General features: G+C 34.7%; 1 protein-coding gene across 2 annotated transcripts in view; it reads left to right on the forward strand.

The window, feature by feature from the left end:
* Positions 1-14558, forward strand: part of FSTL5 (follistatin like 5) — a 287281-nt gene extending 272723 nt beyond the window's left edge. For both annotated transcript variants that reach the window (XM_014878572.2, XM_088163647.1), the window contains one exon: positions 12138-14558. In XM_014878572.2, the coding sequence (XP_014734058.1) occupies positions 12138-12840 (703 nt within the window). In that variant the 3' untranslated portion in view covers positions 12841-14558. The remainder of the gene's footprint in view (positions 1-12137) is intronic.
* Positions 14559-21791: the final 7233 nt, after the last annotated feature.

Here is a 21791-nt window from a genome sequence, read left to right on the forward strand (position 1 = left end):
TTCAGATTCTAGGCACCTAGATTTATATGTGAAAGTACAGTGTATCTGTGGGTGTAAGCTGTCCATCCTCTGCAATGATTATTGGAGATTTCGTCTACACACACAGTGGAATGCATAAACAGTTTTTCTCACCCCCTACAGGCCTATGATACTGGTTATTTTTAAAAATATTTTGGACTCTGTTGACTGTATGGTCCAGATTTCCGCTGGCAAAAATAGAAGCTTAGATTTTCAGCTCATATTTGTACATACATAGTTGTGAATAGAAATGTAGGTGTCCACAGAAGAGGAATGCTACCTGTAGAGAATGATTTTTGCACTAAGGAGTTATGGTGATGCTATACATTTGTAATGGCAATTTTTGAACCTCTTTATTGACTACTGATATGATCGAAGAGGAGGGAAGCAGCTATGCTTGATTACAACTGCAGAAATAGGTTTTATTCTTGTTTATTTCAAAGCAGTAAGGTTATAAATATAAACAAATTAATATGTTTATGTACTCTGGAAGAGATACAGTTAAGACATATAATTTTTGTCATTTTTGTTATAATTTGTTATTTTGTTATTTTTTAAATTTTCTGGTTCATATATAAATTTTTAATAAACTGATGGAAAGATTATAGAAAATACAGTACTTAAAATTAAACTGATCATTGTGGCAGCACACTCATTTTACACACGTGCTTAAGCTAAATTACACTTTTTTTTTTATTTCAAAGTGTATTACTTGAAATCCTTATCAGAACCACCCAGAACTCAACTCTGTGTGGCTTGAGATCTAGCACTGCTGTCCTAAATGATGTATGATACTGATATATAGGCATTCAACTCTCCAGTTTATCAGCTGAAAATGAAAATATTTATATTTAATCCTAAGAGAGAGAGCATGCTTATCCCTTGAGAGGACAAGGAAAAGTCATCACTTTCAAGCATACTACCACTTGATGTCAAACAGCATCAGTGAGGTCTTTATAAGCAAATTTAGAAGATATAGGATTGTGCAGAGATGAGCAATGAAAGTATTTGGAATACTTAGGACTTAGGACTGACGCCCAGAATATGTGAGGCAAAAATTATTTTTACGTTTCCACTTCTTGGAAATAAAAACAGTGAAAAGAGGGATGTCCTAGTATGTGATTTTCTTCCTATACTTCAACTGCAGGCTGACATTATACCTGTTCTATATACTCATATGCATGTATGCATATTTCTGGTTTGTAACATTTCATTTTATATCAAATAATGCATACCTCCATTAAAATTCTGCAGACTGGCAGTATGTGAGAGTGATATTTCACACAATTTCAGCACTGAATTGGTGTGGGGTTTTTCCTCTGTTATCCCTCCGTCTATCCTGTAGGATTTAGATGACAGAAGAGGGGTCCAAAGGGGAATCCACAGATGCTTAAGGATCTTTTACAACACACTTATTAACAGTCATAACAAAATGGTAGCAGAATCCTTGCCAGTGTGAAATACACCAACTCATAGGATGAGTGTTTGCCCTGTGACTGTATCAAGTGAATTCAGAAAAGGCTTGACAGTAAACAACCTCCTTGTGCAATGCCTAAGTATTTTGGTTTGTAAACAATGTCAACCCTTTTCAGATATGAAAAGAGATGGTATAATTAAAGTGACAGTGCTGAAGTTCGGGCAATAAGTACTGATCTTCTGGAATAAGTTTCTTATTAAGCTTTTTCTCGGTACTAGAAAATAGGAAAAAAATTTACTTAGGTACTACAGTGATGAAGATGGGGGAGTTATGCCCATAAATGTGACATCCTGTAACCAGGAAACCTCCCACAGAACTGGGTGAGTCACTAAAGATTTCAGCCAGATTTCTGATTTTCATTTACAACTACCAATACATAGCACATTCTACCAATGATACTTCTACAGTACATTTTCTAATTAATTTTTTGAAATCTACCATCTTGTTATGGTACAAACCCACAAAATCCAGAGCAGGAAGCTGTACGCATTTTATATTGTGGAATGACACTCAAAGCATTTTGGTATAGCTATAAAGAGCTAGAACATAACAGATGTATAAGTACAGTGACATATTTGAGAGGAAAATGAGGTTTTGTTCATTCCTCATAAGCAAAATACTCTTCTTGAGCTCTGCCAGAGCTAATACTACTTAGGCTGAACATACTTCATAAAGAACTTGAGAGAAATTTTATGTAAAACCGACATTACTTGTTCTAAACCATAATAAACCATTTTTCTACATTAACAAAGGGTTGGGGGTTTTTCTGGTTTGAAATCCCCATACCTTAAAGGACAGTGATTGAATAATTTATTGTGAGCAGTGAAAGGGAGCCAGCTATATAAATCCTGTTGTGATACGATAATCTGCACTTTCACATTTTCTCATAAGTGAAAGTTGTATAGCGTGTAAGGAAAATAAAATTTGCTTTTTACCTGTTACAAGCAATGGAACTTAAGGTGATTTTTGCAGGTAAAAAGCTGAAAATTAGGTATGAAAAGGGAGAGGATGTGAAAATACTGGTAAAAAAACTGATGATGTTTATCTGTAATAATAATACCCTAGAATATTTCCATAATTGATACTTTTAAAAATATAATGTTAGTGTCTTATGTCATAAGCTACTTCTCAGTGATGGGCAAGTTCCTGTGAGCACGTTATTCCAAAGAAAGATTTGTTAGTGTCCCTCACTCTGAGACATTAGATAATCTGATGAGAGCAAGAGAGAGGAATAGTTTTGGTAGAGCAATAAGCTGATTTGCTATAGGGATTACTTTGACAGCTTGGCAATGAAAGTCTTCAGGTTGTTTTTCAGAAAATAAGATAGTAGTAATTATGACAATTGCTTTGGGAAAAGAATGATGGAGTTCCTAGTTTTACTGTTCTATTTTTTCTGTATATGTTACAGACAGGCTTATAGGTCCATAAAACTTGGAGCAAAATCCAATATTTTAAATACCTTTAAAATGCTTTAAAAATATGGTCTTGAATTTATTTTGTGAGACAAAAGGAGAACTAATAATTTATAGTGTTACTAACTTTGTCACTGTAATTATGTAACTTTAAATATATGGGCATGTTTTTTCATATAAAAAAATAAGGCAATCATCCATATGATCTGCATTTCTCATTTTTTTAATTGCATTTTGCAATTACCACGTTTTAGTATACTCTTCCCATCTCTTTGAAGTTGATTTCAACAAGTAAATTTTAGTTACGTCATTTTCCCTTTCTCTGGGTTCTGTAAAGCTCATTATGGAAAACTAATGACTCCCTGTGGAGAGCTGTCCCAGCCAGCAGCTGAGCTCCCATTAGCAGGAGCAACAGCTACTTCGGAAGAAGTTTTATAGTTGAACATAATGTTACATGTCATGGAATATCCCTGGGGTAGCCCGCTGTGTGTCCACCCAACCTCTTCCAAGCCTGCAGACTACTCATGGGAAAGGCAGAGTAAAAAAGAGAGAAGGCCTTGGTGCTGTCCCAGCAGTGCTCCACAATAACTAAAACATTGGTGAGTTGTCAACACTTGTCCACAAATATAAAACACAGCACCGTGCAGGTTGGTATGATAAAAATTAACTCCATCTCAACCAAATCCAGCATACTACTCTTACAGAAACTGCTATAGAGTTGCTAAGTATAATTAGCCCTCTTTCTTTTAAACTTTTGTCAAAACATGGTAAAAAATCTTGAAAATCTGGGATTAAAATCTTTATTCATATGGAGTAAGTGAAGAAAGAAGCAAGCACTGATTTCACAGTTCTAGCATTTACTCCAATTGGAGTGATATGCCAACAGGCTACAGTTCCCACTTGCATTATTGGAATTATTTGAAATGATAAGATTTGCTCTCACGTCTGGCAGGTTTAAGTTACACTGTGATTCCAATATACACTGTGAGAAACACCTTTATGTGCTGAGATTGGGCGTGATTTCACTGCGTAGAAGAGACATAAGAGTTGCAATTGTCATAAATATTAATCAGAGATTCATGATCAGTGGGAGTATTTAACATACTAAGCTATATGAGAGGAAATTTTGAATTGAATATTCCATCAACAATATATAAAACGTTCCATAAAAGTAAAGGTATTCTCAACTATCCCTTGCTGTTTTCCAACAGCCTAATCATAAAAAACAGGCTAAGTGTGCAGAGGTGACAGACAAAATTTCATGACATAATTATAAATGGCTGTGTTGTTTAAACCTTTTAGGTAGCCAAATGCTTTGGAAAGTTACAATGTTATGGCTACTTTAGGGGTTGGGTTCCATCTCTACAGAACATGGAGTAGTAACACAGACATCTTTACTCAGATTTAATAGCTTTCCTTTACTTGGAATTGAAAAAGAAATCTTAGGATTGTCAAAGCTCAGCACATGCACTTACAGATTTGGTTTGCGGAGACCTCATACAAAAGTCTCACTAATATAAATTTTGTCAATGTCCCTATTTTGCTGGTTCTGTAGGACCAGTGGAGGACAACATTTTTTTATCCTGTTTTATTACATACAGCTTTTTTGCATCCCCCCATCTACTTGTCTGAGCAATCCAAAACTGTCACCTTAGTGACTTGCAATACTTTTTTCTCACAAATTGGATAAGTGTTATTTTTTTTATAGTAGCTCCAGAAAGATGAGAGCCAGTCTGACAATAGAAGCAGAGTTAATAATCTGACACTGGTATGCTGAGAAGGTTCATAATGCTGTAGAGAAGGGAAGACAGATTCATTTGTTTGTTAGAAGGCAGCAATTATGTTATTGGACAAAGACTAAAACTTATTTGCAACTGATCATTGCTGTGTGTAAACAGTTAACTGTTTTGAAGCAGGTCTCCATGGTCTAACACCATTCCCCCAGCCTATCTACCATGATCTTGTACAGGTAGATCAATAAACCTCAAAAGAATGACCATTCAGCCTTAGAATATATTCTCCCCATTATATAGCTTTTATACTTGCATAGTTTTAATATTACAAGAAATTCATAAGCTTCCTGAATTTGGAGACCAATGTGTTGTCAAGGAGGATGCTTGTTTTCAAAATATATGTGTGTGTATGAAAGACTAGTAATTGTAAAATTATTATTAACTTGTGTATGAAATTCGCAATTATTTAAAATCAGAAACAGTGTAAGAAAAGTTTTGAAAAACAGCTGTTTTCTATACAGTGGATGGCAGAGTATCATCACAACCTTAGGCCTGCAGAAAGGTAGATTCTGCTTCATTCTACTTGTGTGTGTGTCTGTGAGCTAAGGGATTGTGTCGAATCACAATAATTTAATGAGATTTTAAACACTTGGTTGCTTCTTTCCAGGCATTTGAATAAGCTGTCCTGGGAGGTGGTGGAGTCACCACCCCTGGAGATGTTCAAGAGGTGTCTGGATGATATGGTGATATGTTTTTGTGGTTTAGGGGTTACAGTGGTAGTCCTGGGGGAATGGTAGGACTGTATGATCTTAAATGTCTTTTCCAACCTTCATGATTCTATGATTTTATGATGGTTAATATCTCACCATCAAATGAATGAATAGTGTAAGATTAAAATCTACTGTACCTATGCAATTTTGATTATATGAATAAAGCCAAATAAATGGTATTTCATATATCCATCAGCTAGAAGAGGTCATGATAACATTTTCTCTGGCTTCTGCATATATTCTAGGTTTAAACATTTCAAATAGTCATTGAGCAATTCAGGTAATGAATCTGATATTTTTGAAGCTACATCTACTTATCCAAGTAGATAGTAGTATAATCTTTACCTGGTGATTCCCACCATAGAAAAATCATCACGTCTCTGGTATTTGGTTGCAATGGTATATTGTCTCTATTGTTAGGAAAAATTACCTATTCCTAATTTAAAGTTGTCTGGTTTCAGTATGCAACCATTTTTATATTGGAGTCAGACTCTTACATAAAACCATTGTCTTCATTCCTCAAATAATTTTCAGGTTTTGCCCTTTTTAGAAGGGCAAAAATTAGAAAAAAAACCCATAAAATATTCTTGGTTTACTTTCCCCTATGTAGAATACAGGTATGAGTGTGTTGTATTATTCTTACTCACCTCTCTTGTGATACATTTAAGGACTATAGAGAGGCTTTTGGGTCTTGATTTTATTTTTGACTCATTAAACTGAGATTTCATATTGACTTGCACGTCTGCTGTGATCATTAAATCCTTTAATAGCCACTACTTTTTAGGATACTCTTCTATCTTCATGTCCTACATTCCTCATTCACACGTAAAGTTGCTCAACTTTACACTTGGCTGCCTTTGAACACATTTTGCTTGAATGAGGAACTGACTATAATGATTATGCTGTCATTATGTACAACCTTAGTGTCATGGACATTCATAGACATTTGCATCCAAACCATCTGTGAAAATTTTGTGAAGTATCAGATTTTGTACCAAGAAGCTTCCTGTAAAATGATGATTCTGCATTGACAACTACATTTTATTACAGATAAATTATTTTTCCTTCAGGTATGAGTTTTTATTCCAAGAAAGCTATGCCCTCCTAATATTCAGTTACCTTCAGAAAGTTTTCTAATAAAAAAATTAAATTAGATTTGTCTGACAAAGTTCATTTTTTTATAAACCCATGCTGACTGTGTTATGTTCACGATTTTCTGTAGTTCATTCTCATATCACCTATTTTATTATTTCCCTTAGATATGCATCAAGCTGTTCAGCTTAGCTGGGATACCTGACTTTGTCTTATGAATATTTCAACAATCATTTTTTTTTCAGACTTTCCAAATTTTCCTGTTATTTTGAGATTTATTAAAATGCTAAGAGCAAGTCAACTCTTTCAAAATTATTAGGAACAAATTCTCTAACCTGAGAGATATATGTCCCTATTAAAAAAAAAACCTGTTTATCACCTTCCTCAGTTGCCAGTGGTTTGGAAAGTATACTTTCTCATCTTAGGTAACAAAAGTATATTTTCTCATTCTTTGGGTTTTTTTCTGTTGGGTTCGTATTTTTTTTTAACCACAGACATGGAATTCTTAGCTTTTCTTATCAGTTTTCATTCATTTCCTCTTTTCCCTTCTGTACCTTCCCTCCAGAACTTCATTACTTTTTCCATCTTTACGCCTCTGCCTAGCAATTCTCAGAGACTATGAATCAGCCTCACAAACCTCACAGGCACAGGGAACAGTCCTCTCTTGATTTGTTCAGCTCCTCAAAACTCCAGCCACACAGCTCTCACTGAGACAGGCAGACAAACATATCAAACACACAGCTTGCCAAATCCTTTTACACCCAAGAAGACTGGCAGCTTTAAATGATTTCCCCCCCCTTCTTTTTATCTGTATAGTTGGACTGTTAGGGTATTTACATCCCTGTCCAACTTTACTGAATTTTAATTGGAGCACTGAAGTGTTGCAGGCAGTATGACAGCCAAGAAAGAATTGTGTAAACAGTAGTATTGATAAAATCCTATTAGTTCTAATAAATTACTTTTGGCAGCTATACTCCCAGTTTTGAGAAGGGTAGATCCTTCATGAAATTTTACCAGCTTGTCTCCCAGCCAGGTACAAAGTTCAAAGTTCTGTCTATTTTTAGTAATCAGAAACATTATTTTGTCTGAGTGATTTTGTATACTCTTATTCAATCTCTTATATACTTCTTTTGTATACTCTTATTATATCTCTTTGTTGAAAGTACTTTCTCACATCTGTCTCTTTAGTACCTCAGTTGCAATGGTAGCCTGTAGCATGATAGGTTAGAAACCATGCTGGGCCTTAGATAACCTGTATTTTCACCTAGACTATGTCAAAGGATTATAATATAGCCTTAGGCCAGTCATTCAGCTTTCTTAATACTCTGCAATATCTGTACAGTGCCTTGAAATCAGTAACTAAAAACTGCTATGTATGTTCTATATATTATTCTGCCCACTAACTGATTTCTCAGTGTATTCAGCTCCAGAAACATTAACACAGTTAGCCTGGGGGCTTACTTTACATCTGTGTCTAAAGCAGTGACTTTTTAAAGTTTGAACTAGAAAACATTATAAAGCAAAAAGTCTTTTGCATGTTAATGTTACAAGAAAATAGTATTATATTTTATCAGTGCTAGAGAAGTCAATACTTTAAGGAAGGAAAGAGCATATCTCACAAACCTTTGTTTCCAATTTAGAAGTAAATAGAATGCAATAAATAGCATGGATAGCTGTAAGTAATTTTAAGTTGAAAATAAATAATCACTGAAAAAAAATGCATTAAACTGCTCTTTGCACACTTTAAAATAAGATACTTTGTAAACAGGCACTCAGGTATAAGTGATTATCAGAATACGTATGGTTAGCTGCTGTAGCATATAAAATAAAGTTCCATAACAGCTCCAGAGCAAGGGACAGTAGATGTCCCAAGAGCAATAAAAATACAATATCAGATAAAGTGGGTAAAATGTTGAAGCCAGTTTCTATAGATTTCAGTTAAATTCAATTACCAAAGCTGAAGCCACTGTTTAAATTGCAGGAACAGTCTGTCCAAGATACTGTAAGATTTTTACTTGTGGCTTTTTGAACTGTGAACTAAATATTACAAAGAGATCAATAAATCTACAAAAGAAACTAGTATCTTTATGTTATCAGCTGATTTGTTTTAAAATTTGTTTTAAATTTTAAAAATTTGGTTTTTGATCAATAAATCTACAAAAGAAACTAGTATCTTTATGTTATCAGCTGATTTGTTTTAAAATGTGTTTGCTGACTAACTCTGGAGATCTGGAGTCCCTTGCTGTGGACAAACATAATTTTTATTAAATCTCTCTGTGCTAGTGCAAAGGCTTAAGTCAACATTTTTCTGTGGCTTCTGAGATATTTCATTCAAACTAACCAGGTTAGGCAACAAAAACATTTAAAGGATCTTAATTATTCCAGAGTAACTAAATTTACCTTAAAGACATGCATTGGGGAATGCTTGTGCAAACGTTTTGCCTGGCAGAGTTTAGGGGATTTGTCTGAGAGAAGGTACCACCAGGCAGTGAGAAGCTGGGGTACAAACCAATGGTGGGGTCCTGTGTGGGGAAAGCTGGATGTCAAACCTGAGTTTTTCCATGTTCAGTAGACAAGGAAGGTAGACGACTTATCCTTTAACCTTAGACAACATACTCAGACTTGGTAATCACAGAGTTCATGTAACCAAAGTAAACATAAGTTAAGTGTACCTGTGGTTTAAAAACATATATTCTGGAAATAATATCTGAGAAGCAAAGATAAGTAACTTATATATTCCTCTTAAAATCAGTAACATTTGAATGCAAAAATATCACATAAATTGATCATTAACACTGCTTAATCAAATAATCACAAGCAAGGCAGATTTCTTTGAATCAAATTTATTTAAACCCTTCATTTTAATCACAATTTAAATGAGCAAGTAAGATTTGCTGATTTAGATAATTCATGCTAATCTTGTTTTACACTTGTATTTTACTTTAAAAAAAGGTCATTTTTATGACCTGGAATAATCTTTAGAAAAAAAAAATTGTCAGGCAGCACTAAGATTTCTTCCTCATTTATCATGGATTTTCTCTTGATAAATGATATATGAAAAAAAAAATTGCTTTAGGTTTTGACCAGCTTAAAATATATTTGTTTAGATTTTTAAATTTATTTTGTGGTGGAAAATGGTTAAGAATTAATTTTGGTTTTTAAAAAAAGATGTGTTTTCTCTCATGCACAGGATAGAAACTAAAATGCAACTTAAAACATGTCATCAAATTTTAAGTCTTTTTCCTGAATTAAATAAAGGTACCATGAAATATGGACACATATAGGATAAAATGAATCAAATATATTAAAATGTTAAATGACTGATTTTTTTACATAAAAAGATTTATTACTATGTTTAATATAATTTCTGAAAATAACAGGCCAAATTTTAAAAAACATTTATATATTTAATAATTTAGATGACTTGTATTTTCAAAATCACAGTAAGGATTTGGTGTATGTTTATGTATATTGGAAAATTTCATTTGGATATAAGTGGTTTAGAACCTATGTAAGCTAAAAACAACACAGTGAGAACCTTTTCCTTCAATTTTAAAAAAGGTTTTCTGATTTTTCCCATGACTATATATTGGTATGCTGAAAGAGAGAAAGAATGTTTTCAAACCCAAGGTCAGCTTGCCAGTCTCAAACACAAAAAATTTACTGTGAGTTTGCAACTGAAATTGAGATCAAAAGTAGTTAAAGCAAAAACTCATTGCACTGTGTACTTTTATTAAAATAGATTAAATCATATTATAATAGCTTAAAATTAAGTTATTCAGTACCTGTCATTACATTGACCTTAAAATTAGGTATTTTCCCTTTATCTTCTTGTGACCACTCTTGGATCATTCACTGATTGTTGCTTTACATTGTTATATAAAAACACAATCAATAAGCCAATTGTACTGTGCTTTTGTAACCACTACTCATGTGTCTAACATTGATTATTAAACATGGAGATATGTGAAATGTCACTGTTGTTACTTATTTAACCTTTTCTATTACAGGATTATTCTGTACATAATACAGCATAGATCTGTTTCTTATAGCTGAAAAATGCTTACTAATGAATAATGGAACCAAGAATTAATGACTTTATATCTACCCAAAAAGATTAAGAAATAGATAATATGTGGCTAATAAAACCTAAAAATCAAATTCTGCCTGATGATCCTAATCTTCTATGACAGAACAGCAGACCTCATGAATAGAATAGTAACATTAAGTAAGTTTTCCATACATAGCTTCCAAAAAACTCACTCACACACTTCTAACCACGATGATTTAATTAATGTATTTATAAGTGGCTGAATAATCAAAGTCAAAAATTATCTCATAATCAGCTCAGATTGTTATCATGGACAATCTGATTCACACTGGCCCTTTTTTGGGCAGAATTTGGACCATCTGAAATCTTAAGGTCCCTAACAACTGAAATAATTTAGTTCTGATCTTTTATGATACTGAAGCAGTATGCAAGGATTTTGGAAGGTGGGGCTAAAATTGAAAGTGTTCTTACATCAATTCAGTAGAAAGTGCAAACTTAATTCACCCTATCTTACACTGAGGATCTGACTGAACCATGTATTGAAATGTTTTTTTGCCTGTTACTTTGGTGGTTCACTAATTAGTAACTACACTGGGATTACAAGTATAGTTTGAAAATTTTATGTTATTGTCAACTGAATTGTTGAAACATTCTGGCTGTCATATGGCTTTATATCAAAAGGATGTGAAAGGTATTTTCAGATTATATATATCACCATGCAGCCTCATTATTAGGATCAAAGGTTCATAGGAAAATGCCAAGAAATGGACCAGAAGAAAACGGCTGTTTGGGAAAAGTGCCGTGAAAGCTACTTAGATAAGTAAAGCTAATATTCTTTCACATGACTCCATAATATTTAGAAGTATCTTTTTTGCATATATATATGTAGTCAATTGATTGTGCAGTCAGAACATATACATTACCATTAAAGAATAGCGATATAGTTTATATTAAAAGGTTAAAATCAATCAGCTCTTGGATTTTAAAATTTAACCATATTATTCATGTTCAGTGAAAGTTCCTTGAAGTATGGAAGAGCATAAAAGGGTGATTTAAATTGTAAGAAATACGGTGTTTGGATAATTAGGAGGCATAAACCTAAATCCTTTTATGATATTCGTTTCTGTTGAATTAAAATAAGGAAGATTCAGATAATGATCTGAATAACAATGAGCACTGAGTTCCCAAGTAAGTCGAAGAGCTGTATGAACTGAATTCAAATATGTGAGATGTGGTATCTATTGATATTTAATCTTTTCCTCCTTCCTGGCTTTTGTAAAAGTTAGAAGTGAATAGATATTCTGAAAGTAATGGTTTACCTTTTCCCTTGTGTCAGGAGGAAGAAAGAGCTTTCTCATTAATCAAATAAATGGGTTTTAGGCATTTTTTTAATATATTCTAAATTACAAGAACACTAAAAATAAAACATTATAAACTGCTTAGTATCTGAAACATCTGAAGCTGAGATATATAGCAATACATCGCTGCGCATATGAGCTCATCTCCTTTGCTCATGGTGTTTTTCCCCATCCATATATAATGCACACAGTAGCTCTGACTTTGGTTTTGTGCTTTTCCTTTCAGGTTTGGATATATTCTTCATAAGGACGATCCCATGCTCCAGAAAATTGATCTAGAAACTATGTCTTACATCAAGACAATTAGTTTAAAGGATTATAATTGCATTCCTGAGTCCCTGGCTTATACACATCTTGGAGGGTATCTTTTTATCTGCTGTAAGCCTGACAGCACTGGGGCTGTGCTCCCACAGCTCATCGTGGACAGTGTCACTGATTCCGTGATTGGATACAACGGCGACGTGACGGGCACGCCACATATCTCTCCAGATGGACACTACCTTCTCAGCATTGATGATGCAAAAGGCCTCATGAGGATCCAGACCATAACAGTGAGAGGAGAAATACAGGATGCATTTGACATTCACACTAACTTGCACATATCTGATGTAGCTTTTCAGCCGTCCTTCACTGAAGCTCATCAATACAACGTCTACTGCAGCTCCAGCACACAAACTGACGTTCTCTTCATGGAGCTCTCCTCTGGCAAGGTGAAGATGGTGAAGAGTCTGAAGGAGCCCATCAAGGCAGGCGAATGGCCTTGGAACAGTAAGAACCGTCTTATAAAAGACAGTGGCCTTTTTGGTCAGTATCTCATGACCCCTTCCAAGGAATCTCTGTTTATCCTGGATGGACGGCTCAATAAGTTAAATTGTGAAATCACCGAAGTTGAGAGAGGCAACACAGTAATTTGGGTTAGAGAAGCATAAGAATCTGTGTTAGGTATTTACTGAGTTAATAGTTTTACAGTACATTGCACTTAAATTACACCATTCTTCAAATTTACACTATTTTAATTTTAAATTGTTAGGCCCTTCTTTACCTGTTATTTCTTTGACATGTACACAGTTTGAATCAACTTCCACAGAAAAGTGACTAAAATGATGCCTATTTGATAATGGTACTCCTTATTAATTATCAACAGATTGTGTTGTTTTTTAAACTAACTAAATATTCAAATTGATGATAAGTATAATAATTTACCATAAAAAAAGAAGAAGAAAGGAAAAAAACACCAAAAATGCTTCAGGAAATTTAATGTGATACTTTGCATTTGTAAATGGAAGACTTAAACATGGTGATAATTTTATTTTGTTTTGCTTCAGACACAAAACAAGAACTGTTGTACAACAACCTTTGACTCCTTAAGCTGAAATGTTATGTCCTGTTCAGTCCATTGTTAAATCTTTTTGTGCCTTGAAGCGAAAGTCTCACAAGAAAGACAAACATAGAAATTATAAAATTTATTCCCACTGTGGCTACAGGATCACTGGTCATTGGAAAGAAAGTTTTACTATCAAATTCTAGGTGTCAAGTTGTGCAACATACATGGACAGGAAAAAAAAAATTATATTTGCAGTGTTTTCTGATCACTGCATTTTGGAGTTAATTTTTATGGTCTATTAGTTGAGAAATCTGCTTTCAGAAGCTTAACTTTTTTTAGGAAAAAAAAAAAGATAGGTTTTTCAGCTATTACAGAATGGCATCAGCAAGGAGTTTCAAGTCTACTGAAGAGAAATATTGCACATCCTTCAAGAATATACCACATTCTAAAAACCTGCTATCACAAAGTTTCACTTATATCATTGAGGAAATTATTAATTGAACATAAAGAAAATGCATTTTAAGATAATGAGAATGCAAAGAACTCAAGTCTATGACCAGTAAATAACATTTTTGCCTATTTCTTGTACCATTGATTCCTATTCTTTAAATCATTTGGTTAGCTCAACAGGTTTTCTAGTCCTTGCATCCAACTGGATTAGTGCAAAAAAACAAAAACAAAACAAAAAAAAAACAACAAAAAACTTTGTATTTTTTATAGTTTGTTTACTTAATATTCTAATATAACACTGGTTAAACATGGGAAAAATAAGATTCCCAGAAGTAGAATAACAAGTTGATAGAAAGCCAGCAGTGAACATCTATCCAAACTCAGAGCAATGACTTAGAAGTTTGAGAATATTTTTATTTTTATTATGTTTTTGCTAACGAATGCTTATAAGCTCTTAAAATGACCTCCATTTACTGAAGGCAATCAGAAAAAAATATCTTTTTTTAAACAAAGTTTTACTGCAATTTAGATTGTGTAAAATTGCTTCGAAATCTGGAATTTTCTAGCATTGTAATCTTGTGTGCATTGAGCATTCTGCCCTGTGTGGTACAGTAGATCTCTCTTAGCTTGAGCAAACCTCCTGGTAAGTAGCTTTAACTGAGATAAAAATTTGCTTACATTTCTAGCTGCTGAATCTATTTTCCTTTTTAAGAACTCCTCTCCATTGTGAACAAACAATAATCATGTAAACTGTCTGTTACTCAATTGAAGTAGTCTGTCTCATGCAGTTTTTGTTCTGTAATTTATACCACGTGAATGTTCTGTATGTAGAAAATGCTTGACAAAAGGAGAATAAACCCCATAAATTTTAAACAGTCCTGACTTTGGTGAATCATCCAATCAGCTGCACTGAGCTAGCAAGTAAAACTGACTATTCAAAAGCACCTATTATTTTTAATAGATGTATGAAAATAGATGTATTTATATATATGCAAAATACTATGCAGTGTGGAAAGAAAATTTTTAGAAAAGTGTAAGTAACTGAAAAAGTTTCCTTTGGCTGCTACAAAGGAAAGCTCATCTTATAGCACAAGCTCACCTATTAGCACATCTAAAGCACAAGCACAGGCTGAGTGGAGAATGGATTGAGACAAGCCTTGGGGAGAAAGCCTTGGGAGTGTTATATGACTCAGCAGTGTGTGCTTGCAACCCAGAAATCCAACTGCATCCTGGTCTGCATCAAGAGAGATATGATCAGCAGGTTGAGTGATGGGATTATTATTATTATTTGCCTTCAATAATTCTTTTTTTGACAATATTGTGCAGACTGTGTGTGTAAATAATGGTCACAATTTCTCATCATTGTTTTTTCAGTGAAGTTAAACAAATATTGGATCACCATGGTTGCTTTCATAGCTCTTATAGTTGAAGTTCAGCTTTCTCAAATACAGATGGCCTGACTGAAAACTTTAATCTGAATGAGGGGAAGAGCTAGAACCTGTTTCCATTTTTTTCTAGCAGCTCTATGAGGAAAGCTGATGGAAGGGGCCGTTTTCATCCCAGAGGCAACATCTCCAGGGAGGCCTAATAGCAGCCTGCCATTACCCATGAGAGGTTATAAAAGAGACAGGGTTAGATTCTTCACAGCTCTGCATAGCAGGAGGACAAGACAGCAGCATGAATTAAACCAAGAGTTTCAGGCTGGATATAAGAAAAGCTGTGATGACAGTCAGGCATGGGAGCAGGTTGCTTAGAGAGACTATGCAGTCTCCATCCTGGGTGCTTTTTAACACCTGTCTGGATTATGCCCATCTGACCTTTAGTGGAACTGGCTGTGACTAGCAGAGTGTTGGACCACAGACCTGCCAAGGGCCCTTCAAATTTCAATTGTCTTGTGGTTCTATCATGAGAGCTTGGGGATGGAGACTTAATTTGTTTTAGTTGCTTAACTTTCTGATTGAGTTTAATGTAAAACCTGCAAGTGTTACAGTTGGGCTAAAGTATGGCCTAAGCAAAACTCAAAAACCAGTATGTTTTGTCACTTGAAATCCTTAGCTTGGAACAGCCAAGGATATTCTCATTTGAAATCTGGAACAGTTCTTGGATTCCAGGAAGTCCTAAGCTGATTATAGAACTTGTACAGGATGAAATATGCAGAGGTAAGTGCTTCTTTTGACATATCTGAAAAATAGCTATGGCATAGAGAAGGAGGACTTGAGAAATCCACTGTAGATAGGATCTGGGTATGTGTCCAAATGTGAACATAAGTGTATCCTTAGAATCAGATTTTCTAGTAAATCTTTTCTAGGCATCTATAGTATGGTTCAGTAGTGGAATAAAATGATCTGTTAACTTAGTAATCAATTGGAGATAGGAGAGCTCATGTCATAACTATGGTCCTATCTACAAAAGAAGCACTGTAGCACAGACAAAGTCCTGTTCACCTCTCATCAGTTTGTCCTTTACATTTTGGTCTTCATCTTAAGCAGTTCCTAAAGAAATCTGCTGAAAACTTTGTTTTAAAGTTAGCAACTAAAATGTAAAATATATAAGAATTTTTAAAAATATATACTTAAGCATTATTTAGCTGTAATGACCCATAAGTGTGAATTAAATTTTTTGTGAATACTGTTGTTAAATGAGGAAAGACTTAGTCAAAACTTTATCTAAAAAATCCTAATTTCAGCCAAATTCAGAAAGTGACAAGATAGAGCAAATGATGTGAGAGAGAGGAAAAAGTCATTCTGTACATACAAACATTAATTAGAGAGATGCGAGATGGGGCTCAGCAGTTGAGAACCTTTGCACTTGCACCACACTAACACTGATTCACTGTGACCAATCTCCCCATAATGGAGGAAGACTTGGAGGAGAAGGGCAAAAATAATGAGCTCAGGGAAGAATGTCAAGAATGGCCAATTATTGTAAAGAAAGCTGCATTTTTTAGGGGGACTGAAAAGTAAACTTTGGCTTACATACACAACTGTACCAGAGAGTCGTCAGGTTGTATAGACAGACAGCTTTAGCTGAGATAATTAGTGGAGACTACTCTGAGCTAGCCAGAGCAGCATGGAGGGTGAAAGTGTACATGTGGCTCAACCTAAGGTTAAGTTTGAAAACTGGCCAGCTACCAAAATGAACTTTGAAGAGTGTAATGGGCTTGACCTGATTCATCCCTTGTACTCCTTTCTGGTGACTTGACCCACTCAGCAGCATAATGATGAGAATACAGGGACTGGTAATGGGAACCATGTTTGTATGGTGATTCAATTGCATATTGCAATAGCTACATTGTGCTTCTGGTATGGTTTCACAGTGCTGCTGTAATACTCTGCGAAATCAAAATGCCATGAAACAACAATTAAATAAAGTAAATTTGGTATTAAACTTTAAATCCTCCTAAGGTGAAAGCTCTAAAATAACCTAGTCAGAAGATGTTGAACTCCTACCTCCACACACTATCAATCCATATGTAATACTGGAATTAAAAAAAAAATAAAAATCATCACTTACAGTGCTTCATGGTATTAGAATAATAATTAAATTTGGAAGTAATGAGTGAAATACTACTTATGCTGATGTTAGGAGCATTTAATTTTATAGTCAGTGATTATCACATTATGCAGAACACAGTAATGTCAACGAAGATAGTGTGGTGAATGATTTCCTTGATATATTGGGGAAAGAAGAGATTCTGACAGGTCTGTAACCTGAGAGTTAAGATATCATCATCTAAGATATGTTTATGTTCCTTAGTACAGGTAATTCAACTTCTAGATTTTTCAAGGAGTTTTATGTTGGGGTGTTTTTGTTTGGATTTGAAGGGTTGTTGATTGGGGTTTTTGTTGGGTATTTTTGGGGGGAGGGAGACAGATGTTTAAATAATAAGACATTTTCAGAGAAAGTACTAACAAGACTATATGTCAAAAATATATTGATACTACTGATAAAAATTCATAAACAGGAGTTTAAAATACATATTTCACTTGAATCTATCCTGCCTGTCACCTCTTAATGGGTTAAATGCCCTGTTGGTGTGCCACTACTTTAAAAATTATTTTAAACTGTCTTCAGTGAGCTATCTTTCATAAAGTATGACAAATTCAGTTACTGATAAAAGACTGAAAGATACTGAAATTGCTTTTTTCTATTTAGAACTAATGCATGAAAGATTGCTTCTTTTAGCTTATGAATATTAAACGTGTTCTTATTTTAATCTAATAGATGAAAAAAAAGCTTCCTGTTATTTGTCATGATGTTAATGTTCTTATTTTTAATCTTCTCAAGGTATGTGTCCTTTACACAAGGGTGGACAATAGTTCTCTCAATTTGAAATGCTTCTTTTTATATTTTTCTCTAGTAATGAAAACTTAGGTATATGCTTTCCTTTTAATTGTCATTAAACCTATGGCAAAAAAAATAGTATTTACCTGGTAATATTTTTCAGTACTCTCCTTGTATAAGATTCAAGACAAAGGCAAAGCACAATTCACCATACCCCTGTAACTTCCTGGAATCTTCCACAAGAAGATTCCCTCCCCCCCGACCCCATCTCAGTAGACCCATGCTAAATCATTGCTAATGCTGCAGCCAATATTGTGAAGAAGTAGAAGCAACAGCGTAAGAAAAAATTATTGCATAAACGAGAAGGGAAGAGGAGCTAAGTCTCCAAGTCATGGCAAAATTAGTTTTTAAGTGTCTTAATTAAAATTGCAAATAAATATCCATTTTCTCTATGCTGACTGTAAAGATTGAGTAAAGAGATACACGTATAAAATGTACTTGGCTGCTCTTTCCAAATAAACTTTCTCCCTATACTTTAAGAGCAGAATGACATTATTTAATAATGTTCAGGCTGGACCTCCACATCTTCTCCTCCACCACTGGTGGCTCCTGGGTTTGGGCACACATATTGAGAAAGCAAGAAAATTACAGCCTGAAAGTTATTCCAGGCCAGAGCTTCTCAGTTCTATTCCCAGCTGATAAGCTGGTCCAGCTGAAGACTAGGGAGAATTTCTCCCAGGGTGATAACTTGGTCAAAATAGAGAGGCATTTAAAAACAAAGATAAAACACCTGTTGTGGTGCATGACCAGGCCCTGGGAATGGGGTGTCTTCTCTCTGAACCAATCATCTTTTTCTGCTCTTGGAGTTGTGACTCATGCTATAAAAAAAAGTGTGTTTCTGAATAAACTTGTCTCTTTCTTTCCTATCATGAAAGAGGACCATGGAGCTGTGTGTTTTATTTCCACCACACCAAAGGGTTAATATCCCCTTCCATGGCTACACCTGGGTCCTTTGAATTTCCAGTTAAGTGAACATCTGGGCTGGCATTCATGCTATCTTAGAACCATAAAATCAGTAAGGTTGGGAAAAACCTTCAAGATGAGTCCAAATTTTGACTAAACACGACCATGTCAATAAGACCATAGCACTGAGTGCCGTGTTCAGTTATTTCTTCCAGGAATGGAGAGTCCATCACTTCCATGAACAGCCCATTCCAATGTTTAACTTTTTTCTGTGAAAAAATCCTTCCTAATGTCCAACCAGAACCCCCTGATGCAGTTTGAGGCTGTTTCCTCTTGTCCTGTCACTGGTTCTCTGGGAAAAGAGGCTGGGCCACACCTGGCTACACTCTCAGGCAGTTGTAGAGAGTGATAAGGTCACCCCTGAGACTCCTTTTTTCCAGATTTAACAACCTCATCTCCCTCAACTGCTCCTTCTAGGACTTAGTCTCTAGACCCTCCACAGGCTCTACATGTTCCAGCACCTCAAAGTCTTTCTTGAAGTGAGGGACCAAGAACTGGAAACAGTATTCCAGGTGAAGCCTCACCAGTGCCAAGTACAGAGAGAAAATAATTTCCCTGGTCCTACAGGTATTGATATGTTGTCCTCTTTTACCTTGTAAGCTTAAATGCAACATTTAGCTGTGGGAGTGAGCCTCTTTCCCACAAGATCAGAATGACCTTTGGAGTTGTATTTCATGCTCAAATCAATTTTGGCTAAAATGATTAATCATTTTTCATCCTCAATCATATTACATTTCGACAAAATATTTCTTTTACTTTACCTGTTTTGCTAACCTCTATTTACCTTGGATGACCTTGATGCTTCAGTCTTGTGATAAACAGACATTTTACTCTTCTGACTGTTTTTAAAACCCAAACAGAACACCTTTCATTCACTTCCCTGAAGAGAGGTGTTTGCTTAATTTTTCTGCATCTCTTTGCTACCATGTAGGAGAATGGGTATTGTTGTAGAGCTAGTCTTTGTACCCCCTGGCAGCAGCACTTTGTGTGCACTAAGGAGGAGAGCCATGAAAGAGAGATATCACCACATCATTCAAGTTTTGTGTAGTAGGCAAAAACCAGAAGCTCTATTGTACTTCATCTTATGTTTACCTCCTGCTATTTCACATGCTGGTTGTGCTAAGAGGTACAAGGAGACAGAGTAGTGGAAATTGGTTAGTGCACTTTGTGGCTGAGACGAAGCAGGTAGAACATTATATTCAGTTTAGTACAGGAATCTTCAGTGGTTTTGTGCTCAGAATGTGATGAAGACAAGCCTTGGTTCCAGATTTCAAACCAAATTTTGCACACAACTCTATAAAACATGGGGTCTAGCAGAATTCCAGTTGATTCCATGGCACTGCTGTCTTGGGCTGAGATTTGAGAAGTTAAAATGTTGCTTGACTTTTTCCTTATTATTTCATTTTTCATCATCACTTTTAATACTGGTTTTGAGATCCATAATCTGTTTTCTTTAACAGAAATATTCTGTAACAGAAATCTTGCTACTTGTGCCATCTTCCTTTGTGCTGAGAGCAGAAATGATTGTGTGTTCCCATTTTTCATGCTTGCCCTCCTTTTGTTTAAGTGTGCATGAGACAAAGTAAAGCTATGATGTTCTAAGGGCAGAGGCCGCCTAGGAAGGGATAAACTGCTAGTTATCTATTTGCCATGATGGAGAAAAAAACAGAAATATGTGTACATAAATGTAGCCCTTCTTCAAAAAAACCTAAATATCTGATGAGCTTTATCTTAAAAATGAAGAGCTTATTTGACTGTCACACATACATGAGATTGTCTAATACACCACCTGGTGTTCCACAGATATTCTTCTGGTTTCCTAAACACTTTAAATGTGACAAGGACTAAATATTCTCAGTTCAACAAATGTGATTTTTCTGTTAGTCTTTTGTTAGTACTATAATACCGCTATTGCTTTTTTTGGGTTTTTTTAAATTTTTTTACTGGAAAACTTATTTTTAAGATCTACTAGACCCTATTTAGAGATTCAATTACAGACCGTAGATTTTTATTCACTGAGATTCATCATGATTTACATACCTTACAGAGAGATGCTAATTTAGTAATATGAAAATAAGATAATTAAATTTCTCCATTGTTCCTCCAAATATACTTCCATTTGGATGACCAACTCTGGGGAATCAAGGGCATTGTATTCACACTCCAATCTTTTCATATCCATATAATTCTAAATCATTCTTCCATTCTCCAAAAATCTCTTTTTTCCTGACACATGGACATATAATAGAAAGGAGGAAAATAGAAAACTCTTTTCCTCTTTTTATTCTAAGCTTCAGTAATACTTAAGTATGTTTCAAAGTATTAGTTTATACAAGTGAACTACATCGTTGAAATTCAACAACTTTGGTGTTCAGATAGTGTTGTGTTGCCAGTCATGTCTTCTCCTGTTCAAGGCAATCTTTGTTTTAAATTGTGACCCTCACATTTGTGTAAGTGTTTGAACCACTATATGTATCGGAGAACAATTTAGCTTGTAGAATGAGCATAATTTTGTAATATTCCTTTTCACACTGACCAGAACAAGTATGAAGTGTTTCCTTTAAATAAATTTATAAAAAAAAATCATCAGGAGCAAAATATTTTTTAGTATCTAAAGTCAGGATTTCACAGAGTCCAATTGCACTTTACCTGTAACAAGGCTTTCCCTTTCACTATCCAGTGAGTAACAAAGTACATTTATATCAAAATGCTCTAGTGCTAGACAGTGATTAGGGAGGATTATATTAATGTTGTGATTAGTGATCACAAAAAAATTCTTGACAAAGAATCTAAACTCAG

This window comes from Sturnus vulgaris, chromosome 4 (genome assembly GCF_052056855.1).
Source record: "Sturnus vulgaris isolate bStuVul1 chromosome 4, bStuVul1.hap1, whole genome shotgun sequence".
NCBI lineage: Eukaryota > Metazoa > Chordata > Aves > Passeriformes > Sturnidae > Sturnus > Sturnus vulgaris.